The sequence below is a fragment of the Ranitomeya variabilis genome, chromosome 4 (genome assembly GCF_051348905.1).
Source record: "Ranitomeya variabilis isolate aRanVar5 chromosome 4, aRanVar5.hap1, whole genome shotgun sequence".
In the NCBI taxonomy this organism is placed as follows: Eukaryota; Metazoa; Chordata; class Amphibia; order Anura; family Dendrobatidae; genus Ranitomeya; species Ranitomeya variabilis.
Window position 1 is genome coordinate 677,497,326 of NC_135235.1, and position 25,007 is coordinate 677,522,332.

The 25,007-nt window shown below is 44.8% G+C and overlaps 2 protein-coding genes across 3 annotated transcripts in view; one reads left to right on the forward strand and one right to left on the reverse strand.

The window, feature by feature from the left end:
- Positions 1-25,007, reverse strand: part of LOC143768210 (uncharacterized) — a 422,546-nt gene that overhangs the window by 224,519 nt on the left and 173,020 nt on the right. The window lies entirely within an intron of this gene.
- Positions 7,931-25,007, forward strand: part of LOC143766353 (uncharacterized) — a 46,448-nt gene continuing 29,371 nt past the window's right edge. Inside the window, exons 1-5 of one of the 2 annotated variants that reach the window (XM_077253975.1) lie at positions 7,931-7,996; positions 23,017-23,166; positions 23,296-23,475; positions 23,559-23,708; positions 23,907-23,997. In XM_077253975.1, coding sequence (XP_077110090.1) covers positions 23,095-23,166; positions 23,296-23,475; positions 23,559-23,708; positions 23,907-23,997 — 493 coding nt within the window. In that variant the 5' untranslated portion in view covers positions 7,931-7,996; positions 23,017-23,094. Of the gene's footprint in view, positions 7,997-23,016; positions 23,239-23,295; positions 23,476-23,558; positions 23,709-23,906; positions 23,998-25,007 lie in introns of both variants that reach the window. The other variant, XM_077253976.1, reaches the window with a different exon arrangement.

A 25,007-nucleotide genomic window follows, 5' to 3' on the forward strand; every position in this document is an offset into this window, starting at 1 on the left:
TGATTTTAGATGAAATGACAAACGTAGTATGAAAATAGGTTTAGCAAAATTGAGGTCCGCTTACTAGATAGCAGGAAGACAGAAAGGGCACTTTCATGGTCAGCTGAAAACCCTATCAAAATACCATCCTGAAATTACTTTAAGACTCTAGTATTAACTCATAACATCAGAGTGGCAATTTCAGATCACAAGAGCTTTCCAGACACAGAAACGAAACTACAGCTGTGAACTGGAACAAAATGCAAAAACAAACGAGGACTAAAGTCCAACTTAGCTGGGAGTTGTCTAGCAGCAGGAACATGCACAGAAAGGCTTCTGATTACAATGTTGACCGGCATGGAAGTGACAGAGGAGCAAGGTTAAATAGCGACTCCCACATCCTGATGGAAACAGGTGAACAGAGGGGATGATGCACACCAGTTCAATTCCACCAGTGGCCACCGGGGGAGCCCAAAATCCAATTTCACAACAGTACCCCCCCCTCAAGGAGGGGGCACCGAACCCTCACCAGAACCACCAGGGCGATCAGGATGAGCCCTATGAAAGGCACGGACCAGATCGGAGGCATGAACATCAGAGGCAGGCACCCAAGAATTATCCTCCTGACCGTATCCCCTCCACTTGACCAGATACTGGAGTTTCCGTCTGGAAACACGGGAGTCCAAGATTTTTTCCACAACGTACTCCAACTCGCCCTCAACCAACACCGGAGCAGGAGGCTCAACGGAAGGCACAACCGGTACCTCATACCTGCGCAACAATGACCGATGAAAAACATTATGAATAGAAAAAGATGCAGGGAGGTCCAAACGGAAGGACACAGGGTTAAGAATCTCCAATATCTTGTACGGGCCGATGAACCGAGGCTTAAACTTAGGAGAAGAAACCCTCATAGGGACAAAACGAGAAGACAACCACACCAAGTCCCCAACACAAAGCCGAGGACCAACCCGACGCCGGCGGCTGGCAAAAAGCTGAGTCTTCTCCTGGGACAACTTCAAATTGTCCACTACCTGCCCCCAAATCTGATGCAACCTCTCCACCACAGCATCCACTCCAGGACAATCCGAAGATTCCACCTGACCAGAAGAAAATCGAGGATGAAACCCCGAACTACAGAAAAAAGGAGACACCAAGGTGGCAGAGCTGGCCCGATTATTGAGGGCAAACTCCGCTAAAGGCAAAAAAGCAACCCAATCATCCTGATCTGCAGACACAAAACACCTCAAATATGTCTCCAAGGTCTGATTCGTCCGCTCGGTCTGGCCATTTGTCTGAGGATGGAAAGCAGACGAGAAAGACAAATCTATGCCCATCCTAGCACAGAATGCTCGCCAAAATCTAGACACGAATTGGGTGCCTCTGTCAGAAACGATATTCTCCGGAATACCATGCAAACGGACCACATTTTGAAAAAACAGAGGAACCAACTCGGAAGAAGAAGGCAACTTAGGCAGGGGAACCAAATGGACCATCTTAGAGAAACGGTCACACACCACCCAGATGACAGACATCTTCTGAGAAACAGGAAGATCCGAAATAAAATCCATCGAGATGTGCGTCCAGGGCCTCTTCGGGATAGGCAAGGGCAACAACAATCCACTAGCCCGAGAACAACAAGGCTTGGCCCGAGCACAAACGTCACAAGACTGCACAAAGCCTCGCACATCTCGAGACAGGGAAGGCCACCAGAAGGACCTTGCCACCAAATCCCTGGTACCAAAGATTCCAGGATGACCTGTCAACGCAGAAGAATGAACCTCAGAAATGACTTTACTGGTCCAATCATCAGGAACAAACAGTCTACCAGGTGGGCAACGATCAGGTCTATCCGCCTGAAACTCCTGCAAGGCCCGCCGCAGGTCTGGAGAAACGGCAGACAATATCACTCCATCCTTAAGGATACCTGTAGGTTCAGAGTTACCAGGGGAGTCAGGCTCAAAACTCCTAGAAAGGGCATCCGCCTTAACATTCTTAGAACCCGGCAGGTAGGACACCACAAAATTAAACCGAGAGAAAAACAACGACCAGCGCGCCTGTCTAGGATTCAGGCGTCTGGCGGACTCAAGATAAATTAGATTTTTGTGGTCAGTCAATACCACCACCTGATGTCTAGCCCCCTCAAGCCAATGACGCCACTCCTCAAAAGCCCACTTCATGGCCAAAAGCTCCCGATTCCCAACATCATAATTCCGCTCGGCGGGCGAAAATTTACGCGAGAAAAAGGCACAAGGTCTCATCACGGAACAATCGGAACTTCTCTGCGACAAAACTGCCCCAGCTCCGATTTCAGAAGCGTCGACCTCAACCTGAAAAGGAAGAGCAACATCAGGCTGACGCAACACAGGGGCGGAAGAAAAGCGGCGCTTAAGCTCCCGAAAGGCCTCCACAGCAGCAGGGGACCAATCAGCAACATCAGCACCCTTCTTAGTCAAATCAGTCAATGGTTTAACAACATCAGAAAAACCAGCAATAAATCGACGATAAAAGTTAGCAAAGCCCAAAAATTTCTGAAGACTCTTAAGAGAAGAGGGTTGCGTCCAATCACAAATAGCCTGAACCTTGACAGGATCCATCTCGATGGAAGAGGGGGAAAAAATATATCCCAAAAAGGAAATCTTTTGAACCCCAAAAACGCACTTAGAACCCTTCACACACAAGGAATTAGACCGCAAAACCTGAAAAACCCTCCTGACCTGCTGGACATGAGAGTCCCAGTCATCCGAAAAAATCAAAATATCATCCAGATACACAATCATAAATTTATCCAAATAATCACGGAAAATGTCATGCATAAAGGACTGAAAGACTGAAGGGGCATTTGAAAGACCAAAAGGCATCACCAAATACTCAAAGTGGCCCTCGGGCGTATTAAATGCGGTCTTCCACTCATCCCCCTGCTTAATTCGCACCAAATTATACGCCCCACGGAGATCTATCTTAGAGAACCACTTGGCCCCCTTTATGCGAGCAAACAAATCAGTCAGCAGTGGCAACGGATATTGATATTTAACCGTGATTTTATTCAAAAGCCGATAATCAATACACGGTCTCAAAGAGCCATCTTTCTTAGCCACAAAGAAAAAACCGGCTCCTAAGGGAGATGACGAAGGACGAATATGTCCCTTTTCCAAGGACTCCTTTATATATTCTCGCATAGCAGCATGTTCAGGCACAGACAGATTAAATAAACGACCCTTAGGGTATTTACTACCCGGAATCAAATCTATGGCACAATCGCACTCCCGGTGCGGAGGTAATGAACCAAGCTTAGGTTCTTCAAAAACGTCACGATATTCAGTCAAGAATTCAGGAATCTCAGAGGGAATAGATGATGAAATGGAAATCACAGGTACGTCCCCATGCGTCCCCTTACATCCCCAGCTTAACACAGACATAGCTTTCCAGTCAAGGACTGGGTTATGAGATTGCAGCCATGGCAATCCAAGCACCAACACATCATGTAGGTTATACAGCACAAGAAAGCGAATAATCTCCTGATGATCCGGATTAATCCGCATAGTTACTTGTGTCCAGTATTGTGGTTTATTACTAGCCAATGGGGTGGAGTCAATCCCCTTCAGGGGTATAGGAGTTTCAAGAGGCTCCAAATCATACCCACAGCGTTTGGCAAAGGACCAATCCATAAGACTCAAAGCGGCGCCAGAGTCGACATAGGCATCCGCGGTAATAGGTGATAAAGAACAAATCAGGGTCACAGATAGAATAAACTTAGACTGTAAAGTGCCAATTGAAACAGACTTATCAAGCTTCTTAGTACGCTTAGAGCATGCTGATATAACATGAGTTGAATCACCGCAATAGAAGCACAACCCATTTTTTCGTCTTAAATTCTGCCGTTCACTTCTGGACAGAATTCTATCACATTGCATATTCTCTGGCGTCTTCTCAGTAGACACCGCCAAATGGTGCACAGGTTTGCGCTCCCGCAGACGCCTATCGATCTGGATAGCCATTGTCATGGACTCATTCAGACCCGCAGGCACAGGGAACCCCACCATAACATCCTTAATGGCATCAGAGAGACCCTCTCTGAAATTCGCCGCCAGGGCGCACTCATTCCACTGAGTAAGCACAGCCCATTTACGGAATTTCTGGCAGTATATTTCAGCTTCGTCTTGCCCCTGAGATAGGGACATCACGGCCTTTTCCGCCTGAAGCTCTAACTGAGGTTCCTCATAAAGCAACCCCAAGGCCAGAAAAAACGCATCCACATTGAGCAACGCAGGATCCCCTGGAGCCAATGCAAAAGCCCAATCCTGAGGGTCGCCCCGGAGCAAGGAAATCACAATCCTGACCTGCTGAGCAGGATCTCCAGCAGAGCGAGATTTCAGGGACAAAAACAACTTGCAATTATTTTTGAAATTTTGAAAGCAAGATCTATTTCCCGAGAAAAATTCAGGCAAAGGAATTCTAGGTTCAGATATAGGAACATGAACAACAAAATCTTGTAAATTTTGAACTTTCGTGGTGAAATTATTCAAACCTGCAGCTAAACTCTGAATATCCATTTTAAACAGGTGAACACAGAGCCATTCCAGGATTAGAAGGAGAGAAAGAGAGAGAAAGGCTGCAATATAGGCAGACTTGCAAGAGATTCAATTACAAGCACACTCAGAACTGAAGGGAAGGGAAAAAAAAAAAAAAATCTTCAGCAGACTTCTCTTTTCTCTCCTTTCTCTGTCAATTAATTTAACCCTTTTTGGCCGGTCAAACTGTTATGGTTCTCAATGGCAAGAGAACATAGCCCAGCAAACATAGGTACTAGCTCTTGGAAGGATGGAAACTAAACTGACCATGAACTAAACCTGCCGCACAACTAACAGTAGCCGGGTAGCGTTGCCTACGTTTTTATCCCTAGACGCCCAGCGCCGGCCGGAGGACTAACTAATCCTGGCAGAGGAAAATATAGTCCTGGCTCACCTCTAGAGAAATTTCCCTGATAGGCAGACAGAGGCCCCCACATATATTGGCGGTGATTTTAGATGAAATGACAAACGTAGTATGAAAATAGGTTTAGCAAAATTGAGGTCCGCTTACTAGATAGCAGGAAGACAGAAAGGGCACTTTCATGGTCAGCTGAAAACCCTATCAAAATACCATCCTGAAATTACTTTAAGACTCTGGTATTAACTCATAACATCAGAGTGGCAATTTCAGATCACAAGAGCTTTCCAGACACAGAAACGAAACTACAGCTGTGAACTGGAACAAAATGCAAAAACAAACGAGGACTAAAGTCCAACTTAGCTGGGAGTTGTCTAGCAGCAGGAACATGCACAGAAAGGCTTCTGATTACAATGTTGACCGGCATGGAAGTGACAGAGGAGCAAGGTTAAATAGCGACTCCCACATCCTGATGGAAACAGGTGAACAGAGGGGATGATGCACACCAGTTCAATTCCACCAGTGGCCACCGGGGGAGCCCAAAATCCAATTTCACAACAGTGTCCCATCCATCATTCCTTATCGGTAGGGCATTCCTCTCCCCATTTCCATCCCGTTGTGAGTGTGTTGTGCCGTCCGCTGTCTTACTTCCTGGTGGGATCGCGACTTTATCACCAACCAGTACTTTTTTCAGGTGAACCGATGGCTCAGGCACATGCTTTTGCTCAGCTGATCCAGATCCTTACAGATGAGGTTAAGGAGCTGCGATGTCGGGTGGTGCAGCAGCTTCAGCGGGTGTCGGGGTTCTGGGTCTCGGCTCATGTCCAGGCTCAAGCGGAACCCAAGATATCTCTCCCTGACAGGTTCTCTGGAGGGAGACAGAAATGTATTGTATTTAAGGAAGCCTGTAATTTATATTTCAGTTTCCACCCTCGTTTTTCAGGGAGTGAGGAACAGCGTGTGGGGATTATAGTCTCCCTTCTCAAGGGTGATCCCCAATACTGGGCCTTCTCCCTGTCAACTGATTCACCATCTTTGCAGTCGGTGGAAGAGTTTTTTGCGGCATTGGCGCTGGTGTATAGGGATCCTGATGGCATCTCCCTGGCTGAGTCTAGACTTCGTAAAATCAAGCAGGGGGGCCGGCCGGCTGAGGAGTACTTCTCAGAGTTTAGGAGATAAGCCACTGACACGCAGTGGAACAACCCTGCTCTTAGGAGCCATTTTTGTCAGGATCTGTCAGATAGGCTTCAGGATACTCTGGTGCAGTATGCTACTCCTGGGTCATTGGACGCCACCATGGCCCTTGCTATCCAGGTGGATAGATGCGTCAGGGAGAAACTTACACCGAATCTGCCCCGTTATTATTTTTAGGGAGGAGGACACACCGGTGCAGATGGACAAACCTATGCAAGTGGGAAGAGTCTCTTCTCAAACTGGGCTGCCTGTGGTTCGCTGTGGGATGGGGGCATGTTTCTACTGTGGTCTTACGGGTTGGTACTTCATCTCCAAAGCTGCATTCCCCTGGTTGTATGGAGGGAGGTGACCAGGGTGTGTATATTTCCTCCATCTTCACGTCTCAGTGTACCATTCTGGCTGAAGTGGTGGTTGGTGTGGTTACTGAGATGGTACCGGTGCTTGTGGATAGTGGAGCTGGAGTCAATTTGGTGGATTCTCGCTTTGTTCAGGTGACAGCGAGTGACTAGGTTTGTGAAGGCGGCGGGGGGGAAGTACCCACTTAGGGCATTAGGGGAGTGCAGGGACAGGCTCAGGTTGGAGCTCATGAGGTGTCCCATCCATCATTCCCTATCGGTAGGGTTTTCTTCTCCCCATGTCCATCTTGTTGCGTGTGTGTGTGTGTTGTGCCATCCGCTGACTGAACCCCTGGTGGGATCGTGACAATAGGTCCAGAAAATATTTGGACAGTGACACAAGTTTTGGCATTTTAGCTGTTTACCAAAACATTTCCAAGATACAGTTATATATTCAATTTGAGCTTAAAATGCCGACTCTCAACTTTAATTTGAGGGTATTCACATCCTAATTGGAGTAAAGGTTTAGGATTTACAGCTTTTTAATAGAGAGCTGCCTCTTTCTCAAGGGGCCAAAAGTAATTGGACAATTATTTCAGTAATTGTTCTTTGGTTGCATGGGCTCCTCCCTCGTTAATCCATCATCAATGAAACAGGTAAAAGGTCTGTAGCTGATACCAGGTGTGACATTTGTAAGCTGTTGCTGTGAACCCATAACACGGAAATGAGCTCTCAATGTAAGTAAAAAGATCAAATCCATCAAAGAGATATCAGAAATGTTAGAAGTGACCAAATCAATTGTTTGGTACATTCTGAAAAAAAAAGAGTCCACTGGTGAGCTTGGGAACACAAAAAGGAGTGGACATCCACAGAAGAAAATAGTGGTGGATGATTGTAGAATCCTTTTCCATGGTGAAGAAAAGCCTCCTCACAATATCAACCCTTATGGATGTGTATCAAATTGTGAACAACCGCTCTAAGGTCAAGTTTAGAAAACCATTTAGCCCCAAAAAGCTGATTATAGTCACGGCTCCGCTTCGTACACCTCGTACACACACGGCTCTGTCCCATACACCTCGTACACATGCGGCTCCCTCCGTACACCTCGTACACATGCAGTTCCGCACCGTACACCTCGTACACACGGCTCCGCTCCATACACCTCGTACACACTGCCCTGCTCAGTACACCTTGTACACAGATGGCCCCGCTCCGTACACATCGTACACACATGGCTCTGTTCCATACACCTTGTACACACACGGCTCCGCTCCATACACCTCGTACACATGCAGCTCTGGTCTGTACACCTCACACACACGGCTCTGCTCCGTACACCTCCTACACGGCTCTGCTACATCCACACTGTAAACCCCTCCTGACCTCACACATAAACTTCCCCTCATCCAGCACCATGACAACCAGCACAGACAGCAGAGTCCTGCATACACTAAGGCCCCTGATCATGTGACCCCTGACTCCTCCCCTCCTGTGACCTCATCACAGGTCCTGTGCGCACAGAGCAGCCATATATGTGGAGTGCGGCTCTGCAGGTGGAGGTAGGTGCTGGAGATTCCCCATTACTGAGCTTGGGGGGGAGAACAGGAGGGGAGGAAACGGATTGTTCTCATAGTACAGGGCCCCACTCTTGCCCCTCACATGGTGTAATGTCCCTTATGCAGTACCGCCATCCCCTCACACACAGTATAATGTCCCCAGAGTACCTCCTGAGGTGCTGCAGTTGGAATAATCTATCTGGAACATGGTTTTACCTTTGCCTGCTCCCCTACATGTATACCCTGTAGGCCGTGCCAGATATCGAGGCTTTGTACAGTAATATACCGTATCAGGATGGTATCAGAGGAGTAAGAGTTTTCTTGAAATCGAGATGAATAGAGTGTAGCAGACACAATGACTTCGTGGAGGATCTTCTAAAATTCACTCTTACTTATAACTTCTTTCTTTTTGACCAGCTCAGAGGTACTGCGATGGGGAGCCCCTGTGCCACCTTATATGCTAACCTATTACTGGGCTGGTGGGAGGAAACCACAATATTCAGGGATGATCATAAATAGTGGTATCCATATATTTGGGTATAGTATTGATATATTGATGACATTTTAAGGATCTAGGCAGGAACGAGTTAACAATGTCATGAATTGGTCAGGGAACTCAACATCAATAGAGCGGGCCTCAGCTTTAGATAGGAATTTAACCCCTTTCTGACATCTGACGTACTATGCCGTCGAGGTGGCTTGGGCCCGTATGACCACCGACGGGATAGTACGTCATTAGCGATCAGCCGCGCTCACGGGGGGAGCGTGGCCGATCACGGTCAGGTGTCAGCTGATTATTTCAGCTGACATCCAGCACTATGTGCCAGGAGCCATTACGGACTGCTCCCGGCACATTAAGCCCCGAAACACTGCGATCAAACATGATCGCAGCATTCCGGTGGCATAGGGAAGCATCACGCAGGGAGGGGGCTACCTGCATGCTTCCCTGAGACCCTCAGAACAACGCGATGTGATCGCGTTGTTCCCGAGGGTCTCATCCGTTCTCCTCCTCCCTGCAGGCCCCAGATCCAAGATGGCCGCGGGGGTCCTTCCTGTTCCTGCAGGGAGGTGGCTTGCGAGTGCCTGCTGAGAACAGGCGCCGGCAAGCCTCCAGCACTGCCTGTCAGATCGCTGTTCTGACACAGTGCTATGCAAAGTGTCAGATCAGCGATCTGACAATATATAATGATGTCCTACCCTGGGACAATGTAAAAAGGTTAAAAAAAATACATTGTGTAAAAATATTTTTTTTTTTTAAATTCCTAAATAAAGAAAAATAATATTGTTCCAATAAATATATTTCTTTATGTAAATACAAAAAACAATAAAAGTACACATATTTAGTATCGCCGCGTCCGTAACGACCTGACCTATAAAACTATCCCATTAGTTAACCGCTTCAGTGAACACCATAAAAACAATTAAAAACAAGGCAAAAAACAATGCTTTATCATCATACCACCGAACAAAAAGTGGAATAACACACGATCAAAAAGATGGAAATAAATAAACATGGTACCTCTGAAAACATCAGCCCTCAGAATTGTTGTGAAATTGGATTCTGGGCTCCCCCGGTGGCCACTTGTGGAATTGAACTTGTGTGCATCATCCCCTCTGTTCACCTGCTCCTATCAGGATGTGGGAGTCGCTATATAACCTTGCTCCTCTGTCAGTTTCATGCCGGTCAACAATGTAATCAGAAGCCTCTCTGTGCTTGTTCCTGCTACTAGACAACTCCCAGCTAAGTTGGACTTTTGTCCTTGTGTGTTTTTGCATTTTGTTCCTGTTCACAGCTGCTGTTTCGTTACTGTGTCTGGAAAGCTCTTGTGATCGGAAATTTCCACTCTGGTGTTATGAGTTAATGCTAGAGTCTTAAAGGAATTTCTGGATGGTGTTTTGATAGGGTTTTCTGCTGACCATGAAAGTGTCCTTTCTGTCTTCCTGCTATCTAGAAAGCGGACCTCGATTTTGCTAAACCTATTTTCATACTACGTTTGTAATTTCATCTAAAATCACCGCCAATATATGTGGGGGCCTCTGTCTGCCTTTTGGGAAAATTTCTCTAGAGGTGAGCCAGGACTGTCTTTTCCTCTGCTAGGATTAGGTAGTTCTCCGGCTGGCGCTGGGCATCTAGGGTTAAAAAACGTAGGCATGCTACCCGGCCACTTCTAGTTGTGCGGCAGGTTTAGTTCATGGTCAGTATAGTTTCCATCTTCCAAGAGCTAGTTCTCATATATGCTGGGCTATGTTCTCTCGCCATTGAGAATCATGACAGTTTGACCGGACCAAAAAAGGGTTAAATTACTGGCTGAGAAAGGAGAGAAAAAAGAAGTCTGCTACAATTTTTTTTTTTTTTTTCCTCTAGTTCTGAGTGTGCTCTTAATTGAATCACTTGCTAGTCTGCCTATACTGCAGCCTTCCTCTCTTTCTCTCCTTCTAATCCTTGAATGGCTCTGTGTTCACCTGTTTCAAATGGATCTTCAGAGTGTAGCTACAGGTTTGAATAATCTCGCCACAAAGGTACAAAATTTGCAAGATTTTGTTGTTCATGCACCTATGTCTGAGCCTAGAATTCCTTTGCCTGAATTCTTCTCGGGGAATAGATCTCACTTTCAAAATTTTAAAAATAATTGCAAATTGTTTTTGTCCCTGAAGTCTCGCTCTGCCGGAGACCCTGCACAGCAGGTCAGGATTGTAATTTCCTTGCTCCGGGGCGACCCTCAAGACTGGGCTTTTGCATTGGCACCAGGGGATCCTGCGTTGCTCAATGTGGATGCGTTTTTTCTGGCCTTGGGGTTGCTTTATGAGGAACCTCATTTAGAGCTTCAGGCGGAAAAGGCCTTGATGTCCTTGTCTCAGGGGCAAGATGAAGCTGAAATATACTGCCAAAAATTCCGCAAATGGTCTGTGCTTACTCAGTGGAATGAGTGCGCCCTGGCGGCGATTTTCAGAGAAGGTCTCTCTGATGCCATTAAGGATGTTATGGTGGGGTTCCCTGTGCCTGCGAGTCTGAATGAGTCCATGACGATGGCTATTCAGATCGATAGGCGTCTGCGGGAGCGCAAACCTGTGCACCATTTGGCGGTGTCTACTGAGAAAACGCCAGAAAATATGCAATGTGATAGAATTCTGTCCAGAAGCGAGCGGCAGAATTTTAGACGAAAAAATGGGTTGTGCTTCTATTGTGGTGATTCAACTCATGTTATATCAGCATGCTTTAAGCGTACTAAGAAGCCTGACAAGTCTGTTTCAATTAGCACTTTACAGTCTAAGTTTATTCTATCTGTGACCCTGATTTGTTCTTTGTCATCTATTACCGCGGACGCCTATGTCGACTCTGGCGCTGCTTTGAGTCTTATGGATTGGTCCTTTGCCAAACGCTGTGGGTATGATTTGGAGCCACTGGAGGCTCCGATACCTCTGAAAGGGATTGACTCCACCCCATTGGCTAGTAATAAACCACAATACTGGACACAAGTGACTATGCGTGTTAATCCGGATCACCAGGAGGTTATTCGCTTTCTGGTGCTGTATAATCTACATGATGTTTTGGTGCTGGGATTGCCATGGCTGCAATCTCATAACCCAGTCCTCGACTGGAGAGCTATGTCTGTGTTAAGCTGGGGATGTAAAGGTACTCATGGGGACGTACCTTTGGTTTCCATTTCATCATCTATTCCCTCTGAGATTCCTGAATTCTTGTCTGACTTTCGTGACGTTTTTGAAGAAACCAAGGTTGGTTCACTACCTCCGCACCGGGAGTGCGATTGTGCCATAGACTTGATTCCGGGTAGTAAATACCCTAAGGGTCGTTTATTTAATCTGTCTGTGCCTGAACACGCTGCTATGCGAGAATATATAAAGGAGTCCTTGGAAAAGGGACATATTCGTCCTTCGTCATCTCCCTTAGGAGCCGGTTTTTTCTTTGTGTCTAAGAAAGACGGCTCTTTGAGGCCGTGTATTGATTATCGACTTTTGAATAAAATCACGGTTAAATATCAATATCCGTTACCACTGCTTACTGATTTGTTTGCTCGTATAAAGGGGGCCAAGTGGTTCTCTAAGATTGATCTCCGTGGGGCGTATAATTTGGTGCGAATCAAGCAGGGGGATGAGTGGAAAACCGCATTTAATACGCCCGAGGGCCATTTTGAGTATTTGGTGATGCCTTTTGGTCTTTCAAATGCCCCTTCAGTCTTCCAGTCCTTTATGCATGACATTTTCCGCGATTATTTGGATAAATTTATGATTGTGTATCTGGATGATATTCTGATTTTTTCGGATGACTGGGACTCTCATGTCCAGCAGGTCAGGAGGGTTTTTCAGGTTTTGCGGTCTAATTCCTTGTGTGTGAAGGGTTCTAAGTGTGTTTTTGGGGTTCAAAAGATTTCTTTCTTGGGATACATTTTTTCCCCCTCTTCCATCGAGATGGATCCTGTCAAGGTTCAGGCTATTGGTGATTGGACGCAACCCTCTTCTCTTAAGAGTCTTCAGAAATTTTTGGGCTTTGCTAACTTTTATCGTCGATTTATTGCTGGTTTTTCTGATGTTGTAAAACCATTGACTGATTTGACTAAGAAGGGTGCTGATGTTGCTGATTGGTCCCCTGATGCTGTGGAGGCCTTTCGGGAGCTCAAGCGCCGCTTTTCTTCCGCCCCAGTGTTGCGTCAGCCTGATGTTGCTCTTCCTTTTCAGGTTGAGGTCGACGCTTCTGAAATCGGAGCTGGGGCGGTGTTGTCGCAGAGAAGTTCCGACTGCTCCGTGATGAGACCTTGTGCTTTTTTTTCCCGTAAATTTTCGCCCGCCGAGCGGAATTATGATATTGGGAATCGGGAGCTTTTGGCCATGAAGTGGGCTTTTGAGGAGTGGCGTCACTGGCTTGAGGGGGCCAGACATCAGGTGGTGGTATTGACTGACCACAAAAATTTAATTTACCTTGAGTCTGCCAGGCGCCTGAATCCTAGACAGGCGCGCTGGTCGTTGTTTTTCTCTCGGTTTAATTTTGTGGTGTCGTACCTACCGGGTTCTAAGAATGTTAAGGCGGATGCCCTTTCTAGGAGTTTTGAGCCTGACTCCCCTGGTAATTCTGAGCCCACAGGTATCCTTAAAGATGGAGTGATATTGTCTGCCGTTTCTCCAGACCTGCGGCGGGCCTTGCAGGAGTTTCAGGCGGATAGACCTGATCGTTGCCCACCTGGTAGACTGTTTGTTCCTGATGATTGGACCAGTAGTGTCATCTCTGAGGTTCATTCTTCTGCGTTGGCAGGTCATCCTGGAATCTTTGGTACCAGGGATTTGGTGGCAAGGTCCTTCTGGTGGCCTTCCCTGTCACGAGATGTGCGAGGCTTTGTGCAGTCTTGTGACGTTTGTGCTCGGGCCAAGCCTTGTTGTTCTCGGGCTAGTGGATTGTTGTTGCCCTTGCCTATCCCGAAGAGGCCTTGGACGCACATCTCGATGGATTTTATTTCGGATCTGCCTGTTTCTCAGAAGATGTCTGTCATCTGGGTGGTGTGTGACCGTTTCTCTAAGATGGTCCATCTGGTTCCCTTGCCTAAGTTGCCTTCTTCTTCCGAGTTGGTTCCTCTGTTTTTTCAAAATGTTGTTCGTTTGCATGGTATTCCTGAGAATATCGTTTCTGACAGAGGGACCCAATTCGTGTGTAGATTTTGGCGGGCATTCTGTGCTAGGATGGGCATAGATTTGTCTTTTTCGTCTGCTTTCCATCCTCAGACTAATGGCCAGACCGAGCGGACTAATCAGACCTTGGAGACATATTTGAGGTGTTTTGTGTCTGCGGATCAGGATGATTGGGTTGCTTTTTTGCCTTTGGCGGAGTTCGCCCTCAATAATCGGGCCAGCTCTGCCACCTTGGTGTCCCCGTTTTTCTGTAATTTGGGGTTTCATCCTCGATTTTCCTCCGGTCAAGTGGAATCTTCGGATTGTCCTGGAGTGGATGCTGTGGTGGAGAGGTTGCATCAGATTTGGGGGCAGGTGGTGGACAATTTGAAGTTGTCCCAGGAGAAGACTCAGCTTTTTGCCAACCGCCGTCGTCGTGTTGGTCCTCGGCTTTGTGTTGGGGACTTGGTGTGGTTGTCTTCTCGTTTTGTCCCTATGAGGGTTTCTTCTCCTAAGTTTAAGCCTCGGTTCATCGGCCCGTACAAGATATTGGAGATTCTTAACCCTGTGTCCTTCCGTTTGGACCTCCCTGCATCCTTTTCGATTCATAATGTTTTTCATCGGTCATTGTTGCGCAGGTATGAGGTACCGGTTGTGCCTTCCGTTGAGCCTCCTGCTCCGGTGTTGGTTGAGGGTGAGTTGGAGTACATTGTGGAAAAGATCTTAGACTCTCGTGTTTCCAGACGGAGACTCCAGTATCTGGTCAAATGGAAGGGATACGGTCAGGAGGATAATTCTTGGGTCACTGCCTCTGATGTTCATGCCTCCGATCTTGTCCGTGCCTTTCATAGGGCTCATCCTGATCGCCCTGGTGGTTCTGGTGAGGGTTCGGTGCCCCCTCCTTGAGGGGGGGGTACTGTTGTGAAATTGGATTCTGGGCTCCCCCGGTGGCCACTTGTGGAATTGAACTTGTGTGCATCATCCCCTCTGTTCACCTGCTCCTATCAGGATGTGGGAGTCGCTATATAACCTTGCTCCTCTGTCAGTTTCTTGCCGGTCAACAATGTAATCAGAAGCCTTCTGTGCTTGTTCCTGCTACTAGACAACTCCCAGCTAAGTTGGACTTTTGTCCTTGTGTGTTTTTGCATTTTGTTCCTGTTCACAGCTGCTGTTTCGTTACTGTGTCTGGAAAGCTCTTGTGATCGGAAATTTCCACTCTGGTGTTATGAGTTAATGCTAGAGTCTTAAAGGAATTTCTGGATGGTGTTTTGATAGGGTTTTCTGCTGACCATGAAAGTGTCCTTTCTGTCTTCCTGCTATCTAGAAAGCGGACCTCGATTTTGCTAAACCTATTTTCATACTACGTTTGTCATTTCATCTAAAATCACCGCCAATATATGTGGGGGCCTCTGTCTGCCTTTTGGGAAAATTTCTCTAGAGGTGAGCCAGGACTGTCTTTTCCTCTGCTAGGATTAGGTAGTTCTCCGGCTGGCGCTGGGCATCTAGGGTTAAAAAACGTAGGCATGCTACCCGGCCACTTCTAGTTGTGCGGCAGGTTTAGTTCATGGTCAGTATAGTTTCCATCTTCCAAGAGCTAGTTCTCATATATGCTGGGCTATGTTCTCTCGCCATTGAGAATCATGACACAGAATAAAGCGATGCAAAAATAATAATTTTTTTTATATAAAATAGTTTCTATTGTATAAAAGTGCCAAAACATAAAAAAGATATAAATGAGGTATCACTGTAATCGTACTAACCCGAAGAATAAAACTGCTTTATTAATTTTACCAAACGGAACAGTATAAACCCCCCCCCCCCAAAAGAAATTCATGAATTGCTGGTTTTTGTTCATACCTCCTAACAAAAATCGGAATAAAAAGCGATCAAAAAAGTTCATGTGCCTGAAAATGGTACCAATAAAAACATCATCTCGTCCCGCAAAAAACAAGACCTCACATGACTCTGTGGACCAAAATATGGGAAAATTATAGCTCTCAAAATGTCGTGACGCAAAAACTATTTTTTGCAATAAAAAGCGTCTTTTAAGCTACTTTCACACTAGCGTCGTACGACGCACGACGTGCCTATGTACCGACACATACTGTGAAAAAAAACCACAACGGGGGCAGCGGATGCAGTTTTACAACGCATCCGCTGCCCCATTGTGATGTCCGTGATGTAACTTTTTTTGTGCCGACGGTCCGCCACAACACGACGCATTCGTCGCACGACGGATGCAACGTGTGGCAATCCGTCGCAATTCCTCGCTAATGCAAGTGTATGGAGAAAAAAACGCATCCTGCAGGCAATTTTGCAGGATGCGTTTTTTCTCCAAAGCGACGCATTGCGACGTGCGTCGTACAACGCTAGTGTGAAAGTAGCCTTAGCGTGTGACAGCTGCCAAACATAAAAACCCGGTATAAATAGTAAATCAAACCCCCCTTTATCACCACCTTAGTTAGGGGAAAATAATAAAATAAAAAAAAGTATTTCCATTTCCCATTAGGGATAGGGTTGGGGCTAAAGTTAGGGTTAGGGTTGGGGCTAAAATTAGGGTTAGGGTTGGGGCTAGAGTTGGGGGTTAGGGTTTGGATCACGTTTACGGTTGGGTTAAGGGTGTGTCAGGGTTAGGGGTGTGGTTAGGGTAAAGGTTAGGGTTGTGATTAGGGTTAGGGGTGTGTTGGGGTTAGGCGTGTGTTGGGGTTGGGATTAGGGTTAGGGGTGTGTTTGGGTTAGGGGTGTGGTTAGGGTTAAGGGTGTGTTGGGGTTAGGAGTGTGTTAGGGTTAGAGGTGTGTTTAGGTTTGGGATAGGGGTGTGTTGGGGTTAGGGTTGGAGTTAGAATTGGCGGGTTTCCACTGTTTAGGCACATCAGGGGCTCTGCAAACACAATGTGACACCCGCAGACCATTCCATCAAAGTCTGCATTCCAAAACGTCACTACTTCCCTTCCGAGCCCCGACGTGCGCCCAATCAGTGGTTTACCCCCACATATGGGGTATCAGCGTACTCAGGACAAATTGGACAACAACTTTTCCAGTCCAATTTCTCCTGTTACCCTTGGGAAAATAAAAATTTGGGGGCTAAAAAATCATTTCTGTGGGAAAAAAAGATTTTTTTATTTTCACGGCTCTACGTTATAAACTTTAGTGAAACACTTGGGGGTTCAAAGTTCTCACAACACATCTAGATAAGTTCCTTGAGGGTCTATTTTCCAATAATAGGGTCACTTGTGAGGGGTTTCTACAGTTTAGGTACATCAGGGTCTCTGCAAATGCAACGTGACGCCTGCACACCAATCCATCAAAGTCAGCATTCCAAAACGTCACTTCTTCCCTTATGAGCTCCGATGTGTGCCCAAACAGTAGTTTTCTCCCACATATGGGGTATCTACGTACTCAGGACAAGTTGGACAACAACTTTTGGGGTCCAATTTCTCCTGTTACCCTTGGGAAAATACAAAACTGGGGGCTAAAAAATAGTTTTGTGGAAAATAAAAGATTTTTTATTTTCACGGCTCTGCATTATAAACTTTAGTGAAACACTTGGGGGTCTAGTTTCCAATATGGGGTCACTTGTGAGGGTTTCTAATGTTTAGGTACAGTAGGCTCTGCAGGGGCTCTGCAAATGCAACGTGATGTCAAAGTCTGCATTCCAAAACGGCGCTCCTTCCCTTCCGAGCTCTGCCATGCACCCAAACGGTGGTTCCCCCCACATATGGGGTATCAGCGTACTCAGGACAAATTGCATAACAACTTTTGGGGTCCAATTTCTCCGGATACCCTTGGGAAAATAAAAAATTGTGAGTGAAAAGATCATTTTTGTGGGGAAAAAAAATGTTTTAATTTTCATGGCTCTATATTATAAACTTTAGTGAAACAATTGGGTGTTCAAAGTGCACACCACACATCTAAATAAGTTCCTTGGGTGGTCTCGTTTCCAAAATGGGGTTACTTGTGGGGGGTTTCCACTGTTTAGGCACATCAGGGGCTCTCCAAATGCAACTTGGCGTCTGATCTCTATTCCAGCCAATTCTCTATTCTCAATTCTCTATTCCAGCCAATCTCTATTCCAGCCAAGTCAAACGGTGCTCCTTCTCTTCCGAGCTCAGTTGCGACCAAACAGTGGTATACCCCCACATATGGGGTATCAGCATACTCAGGACAAATTGCACAACAATTTTTGGGGTCCACTTTCTCATATTACCCTTAGGAAAATAAAAAATTAGGGGCGAAAATATCATTTTTGTGAAAAAAATATGATTTTTTATTTTTAAGGCTCTACATTATAAACTTCTGTGAAGCACTTGGGGGTTCAAAGTGCTCACCACCCATCTAGATAAATTCCTTAGGGGGTCTTCTTTCCAAAATGGTGTCACTTGTGGGGAGTTTCCACTGTTTAGGCACATCAGGGGCTCTCCAAACGCGACATGGCGTCCTATCTCAATTCCAGCCAATTTTGCATTGAAAAGTCAAATGCCGCCCCTTCCCTTCCGAGCTCTGCCATGTGCCCAAACAGTGGTTTACCCCCACATATGGGGTATCGGCATACTCAGGAGAAATTGTCCAAAATTTTTCGGGTCCAATTTCTCCTATTACCCTTGGTAAAATAAAACAAATTGGATCTGAAGTAATTTTTTTGTGAAAAAAGGTTAAATGTTCATTTTTTTAAACATTCCAAAAATTCCTGTGAAGCACCTGAAGGGTTAATAAACTTATTAAATGTGGTTTTGAGCACCTTGAGGGGTGCAGTTTTTAGAATGGTGTCACTTTTTGCTATTTTCTATCATATAGACCCCTCAAAGTGACTTCAAATGTGATGTGGTCCCTAAAAAAAAAGGTGTTGTAAAAATGAGAAATCGCTCGTCAACTTTTAACCCTTATAACTCCCTAACAAAAAAAATTTTTGCTCCAAAGTTGTGCTGATGTAAAGTAGACATGTGGGAAATGTTACTTATTAAGTATTTTGTGTAACATATCTCTGTGATTTAAGGGCATGAAAATTCAAAGTTGAAAAATTGCGAAATTTTCTAAATTTTTGCCAAATTTCCATTGTTTTCACAAATAAACACAAGTAATATCAAAGAAATGTTACCACTATCATGAAGTACAATATGTCACGAGAAAACAAGGTCAGAATCTCCGGGATCCGTTGAAGCATTCCAGAGTTATAACCTCATAATGGGACGTGGTCAGAATTGTAAAAATTGGCCTGGTCATTAACGTGCAAACCACCCTTGGGGGTAAAGGGGTTAATATCTGCTTTTTTCTGGTGTTTTTTCTTGTAATATAGGAAAGCCTAAGGCCAGACATAAACCCCATAAAACACTGTACATGGAGAGTTTGGGATCAAATAGTTTCTGTCCGCGGTATATGTGCAAACAGAAAAGCCCATCTTGCACAGAGAAAAAAAAACACTGTACATGGAGAATTGGGCATCAAATAACTCCTGTCTTTTTGTTATTACAAACAAGCTTTTATTAAAGCCTCAAACTTCTGTGTGTGAATCAGACATGAGATTTAACGTGATAGAAGATTACAGTGCGGGGAAGACGGGAAATATTCATATAGACGGCCGGTGGTGATGGAGTCAGTGATGGACTCTGGACAAATATCTAGAGCTGTAGTAGAAGATGTCATACTCATCATAAAGTAGTTACAGTGCCTTGCGAAAGTATTCTGCTCCTTGGAACTTTTCAACCTTTTCCCACATATCATGCTTCAAACATACAGATACCAAATGTAAATTTTTGGTGAAGAATCAACAAGTAGAACACAATTGTGAAGTTGAATGAAATGTATTGGTTATTTTAAATTTTTTTGGAAATTGCAAAACTGAAAAGTGGGGCGTGCAATATTATTCGGACCCTTTAATTTAATTTGTTGCGTCACCTTTTGCTGCGATTACAGCTGCAAGTTGCTTGGGGTATGTCTCTATCAGTTTTGTACATCGAGAGACTGAAATTCTTGCCCATTCTTGGTTGGTAAACAGCTCAAGCTCAGTGAGGTTTGATGGAGATCGTTTGTGAACAGCAGTTTTCAGCTCTTTCCACAGATTCTCGATCTTTCCACAGATTCTCGATTGGATTGAAGTCTGGACTTTGACTTGGCCTTTCTAACACCTGGATACGTTTATTTGTAAACCATTCCATTGTAGATTTTGCTTTATGTTTGGGATCATTGTCTTGTTGGAAGACAAATCTCCGTCCCAGTCTCAGATCTTTTGCAGACACCAACTGGTTTTCTTCAAGAAAGTCCTGTATTTGGCTCCATCCATCTTCCCATCAATTTTAACCATCTTCCCTGTCCGTGCTGAAGAAAAGCAGGCCCAAACCATGACGCTGCCACCACCATGTTTGACAGTGGGGATGGTGTGTTCAGGGTGATGAGCTGTGTTGCCTTTACGCTAAACATATCGTTTGGCATTGTTGCCAAAAAGTTCCATTTTGGTTTCATCTGACCAGAGCACCTTCTTCCACATGTTTGGTGTGTCTCCCAGGTGGCTTGTTGCAAACATTAAACTACACTTTTTATGGATATCTTTGAGAAATGGCTTTCTTCTTGACGCTCTTCCATAAAGGCCAGATTTGTGCAGTGTTCGACTGATTGTTGTCCTATGGACAGACTGTCCCACCTTAGCTGTAGATCTCTGCAGTTCATCCAGAGTGATCATGGGCCTCTTGGCTGCATCTCTGATCAGTCTTTTCCTTGTTTGAGATGATAGTTTAGTGGGACAGCCTGGTCTTGGTAGATTTGCAGTTATATGATACTCATTCCATTTCAATATGATAGCTTGCACAATGCTCATTGGGATGTTTAAAGTTTTGGAAATAATTTTGTATCCAAATCTGGCTTTAAACTTCTCCACAACAGTATCACGGATCTGCCTGTTGTGTTTCTTGGTCTTCATGATGCTCTCTGTGCTTCAAACAGAACCCTGAGACTATCACAGAGCACGTGCATTTATACGGAGACTTGATTCCACACAGGTGGATTATATTTATCATCATTAGGCATTTAGGACAACATTGGATCATTCAGAGATCCACAATGAACATCTGGAGTGAGTTTGCTGCACTGAAAGTAAAGGGGCCGAATAATATTGCACGCCCCACTTTTCAGTTTTTGAATTTCCTCAAAAATTTAAAATAACCAATAAATTTCGTTCAACTTCACAATTGTGTTCCACTTGTTGTTGATTCTTCACCAAAAATTTACATTTGGTATCTTTGTTTGAAGCATGATATATGTGAAAAGGTTGAAAAGTTCCAGGGAGCTGAATACTTTCCCAAGGCACTGTATTTCTCATGTTACGTGTGCAGCGCTGGGGTCCTGGGTTCTAATCCCACCCAGGACAACATCTGCAAAGAGTTTGTATGTTCTCTCCGTGTTTGCGTGGGTTTCCTCCCACATTCCAAAGACATACTGATAGGGAATCTAGATTGTGAGCCCCATCGGGGACAGTGATGATAATGTGTGCAAACTGTAAAGCGCTGCGGAATATGTTAGCGCTATATAAAAATAAAGATTATTATTATTATTAATGAATATCTCCTGCAGTATTGCTAATTCCAATTCCAGTGTAGGTAAATGAGACAAGAATTAGCGTTATGGAATATGAATCTATGAGAAATGTATTCAGCTGCCGACTGCAAGGAAGAAACTGCTTGTGACCTAAAATATATAGGTTTTATTACTAGATGTAAAGAAGACAACTAAATAATGTAAAATAATAAATCTCATATTTCCCTTATTACCTCCAGTAATTGTATTATTAGGCCTCTTTCAAACGTCTCTGTCTCCGGTTTGTGTGGTGAAAGTTTTCACACGTACCAGAGACACACAGATCCATTGAAGTGAATGGATCTGTGCACATGTCAGTGTATTTCTATGCTGACATGTCCATTTTTTACCAGCAGCACGGGCCCCAAAACGTTCTGCTCCCGTGCACACTGATAACATCATTGTGACATGCATCAGTGCCTGAGAAGCAGCAGTACAGTTAGCGCCGTTACCCGTTATTTTCCCCTGCTCTGCCGGTGATCAGCACAAGCTGAAGAGAATGATGAGCATTATATTCAACTGATATTAGCGACAGCAGTCGGCAGCTGATGGGACTATTACTTCCATCAGCCTACACCTGCTGCAGTTAATACCAGTGAGAGCAGGCGTTGGCTGGTGGGAGTATTCATCATCGGCCGCCTGTGCTGTAAATAAATAAAAAATCCGACATGAGTTCCCCTGTATTTTCCATAAGAAGCCAGGCAAAACTGATAGCTGGGGGCTGTTGTCAGAGTTAGCAAGGCTGGTTATCAAGAAAAAAGGAGTCCCTACGCTATTTTTTTAAATTATTTAAGTAAATAATAAATTATTGTAAAAAATGGTGTGGGGTTCCCCTCATTTTTGACAACCAGCCAATCTAAAGCTGGGGGCTGGTATTCTCAGCCTAAAAATAGCAGCCTATCGTCGCCCCAGAAAAGGCACATCTATTAGATGCGCCAATTCTAGCGCTTTGCCCAGCTCTTCCCACATTATCTGTAACGGTGGCAAGTGAGGTTCATATTTTTGGGGTTGATGTCACCTTTGTATTGTCCGGTAACATCAAGCCCACAGGTTAGTAACGGAGAGGTGTCTATAAGACTCCTCTCCATTACTAATCCTATAGTATGGTAAATAAAGTCACAGCAAGTATAAAGTCCTTTATTTGAACTTAAACAAAACACACTTTTCCATGTTTATTTAAAAATAACAAAGTTATACTCACCTAGCTCCCATTCCAATGAAGCCAACGTCTCCTGTAATAAAACAAAAATAAAAAACAACAATCATGTCATTTGTTTAAATAATTTAAAATACAGCGCTGGGACCCCTCTATTCTTAGTAACCAGCCTTGCTAACGCTGATAGCTGAGGGTTGCAGCCCCCAGCTGTCAGTTTTGCCTGACTGGTTATAGATAATACAGGGGAACCCACGCCTGATTTTTTATTTAATTATAGAGCAGGCGGCGAGTGATGAATACTCCCATCAGCCACCACCTGCTCTCACTGGTATTAGCAGCAACAGGTGTAGGCTAATGGGAGTAATAGTCCCATCAGCCGCCGACTGCTGTCACTTATATTAGTTGAATATAACTCTCATCATGTTCCCCTGCTTGCACTGATCGCCGGGAGAATGATGCGAGCTGTCTTCAGCATGGGGAACAGCGCTAACTATACCTCTGCTTCACTGGCACCGATGCGTGTGGTAATAATGTGGCACACAGTTGCCACATGTGTGCCGCAATTATTACACACACAGACACGGATATCTTCGGTACCAGTTTTCCTGGTACCAGAAATATCAAGACGTGTGAAACCGGCCTTACACATGATTTTTATGATGTTGCATCAACTCCTCTTCCCATTCAGGTCTCTACAGTATTGGATTCTCTCAGAGAAGATCTTCTATAGAAGAGAATATTCCTGAATTACCCATCAAGGATTGATATGGACCGGGACAAGATGGTGGAGAGGATATTACACCTCACCCTAGAGATCCTCTTCCGGCTTACTGGAGAGGTGAGAGATTCTAATGTCGTCACATTACATCATTCTTATTGATGGGAATAACAGATGGATAGAACTGGAGAGGTGAGGACTCTGGAAATGTCTGTAGTGAGATTTATTAATGTGTCTCTCCATAACCAGGATTACACAGTAGTGAAGAAGACTTCTACTGAGCGCTGTCAGGACTCTATGTCTGAGGGATGGGGTAGACCCCTTAGCCCAATCACGGGGCTTCCACCTCACTTCATGATACATGAGGTCATCAATGACCAGAAGATTCTAGAACTCACCTACAAGATGATTGAGTTGCTGACTAAAGAGGTGACACTGCTGGGAATGCTGGGACATTAGACAGTAACGCTATGAAGGGATCGGGGTGATGATGGTATTATTGTATGTGTCAGGTTCCTATAAGGTGTCAGGATGTCGCTGTCTATTTCTCCATGGAGGAGTGGGAGTATTTAGAAGGACACAAAGATGTGTACAAGGCCGTCATGCAGGATCTTCCACAGGACTGTAAACAAGAATATCCCAATGTTCCTCAGGATCATCAGGTAGATGGAGAGAAGGTGTCATGTGATCTCTTCTATGATGTGTAGACGGCTGTGAAGGTCTTGTGCTCAGTCCTGTTTTATCCACCAGTATTATTTATTGTATACCTGTGTAATGAGAATTGTGGTGATGGCAGGATTAGAGCTGATTGTAGATGTGACTTGTTCATTTGTCGGTAAATTTTACAATATTTGTTTCAGATTGAAGATCTGATCCATATTAATACTACAGAGACATATGTGAGGGGTGATGAACGGTGTAAAGAGGAGATTCCTACATATGACTACCCAGGTGAGTAGTAACCACTAAATGTAGGGAAGTTACAGATTTTTCTCAGTCACCGGCTGTGGCTGCTTTTTTCGGTGGTATAGTCCGACCTTATCACAATAGCGTGATCACCATTTTGCTTGTACACCACAACATTCTCCTCCATCCAAAATTGTTCAAATAACTTTGGGGATTTAAAGTCCTTCTATAGAACTTACAACCTGGAAGATCTACCTTCCTAAATTAGAAGACGCTGACCCTTACCTGCCCGATCTGTAAACTTCAAAGCCAAATGACAGTGTACGTTGAATGTGCTGACAAATTATAAAATCGCTTGAAGACATTTTTTTGATAAGCCGCTAACATAAAGTTGAGGGTAATGATGCTGTTGACTTCCTACAACCCTGATATCTTATTGGATGAATCTCCCTTCTCTCCCTTCTGTGCTTCTGAATGTGCTCATATGGTCCCTACAAGACCAACTTCACTTTTATGATTGACAACATTAATTGTGCAGTGAGGCCAAGTGTAAATTTCTTTTCAATAACAACAGTTTCCCTTTATTCTGACTTTTCAATTTCTTTTAAAACTGACTAACTTCAATCGGGATTGCGATAAACTACACAAAAAACATTACACCTGTGCCATGATATATCTCTAAGCTGTTGATGGTTGATGGTTGTAATATACATTTATTCACGCCTCATAGTAGCGCCAATGTTCCACCATGAATGAGTGTGTGTCACGCTGTGACCATCTTCAGTAAGGAATAGGGGCCTCAAACTGTCTCTGGAGCTGGGACCCTAACTATCCCTGCCTGGGGGTACTTTTAAAGTTAGGGAGGCCTGAGTCTCCAACCTTACTATACTCCTGTAAAAACCCTAATCTTTCCCCTCCCCCACACCGTGGGGCATGGGACAGAAATGAAAGGTATACCAGACACAAAGACAAAACACGGATGATTAGAAAAGCTCTATCATACAAAAACACTAACCAACAATAGGGTGGAGGATAGAGACAGGGAGGAATAAACT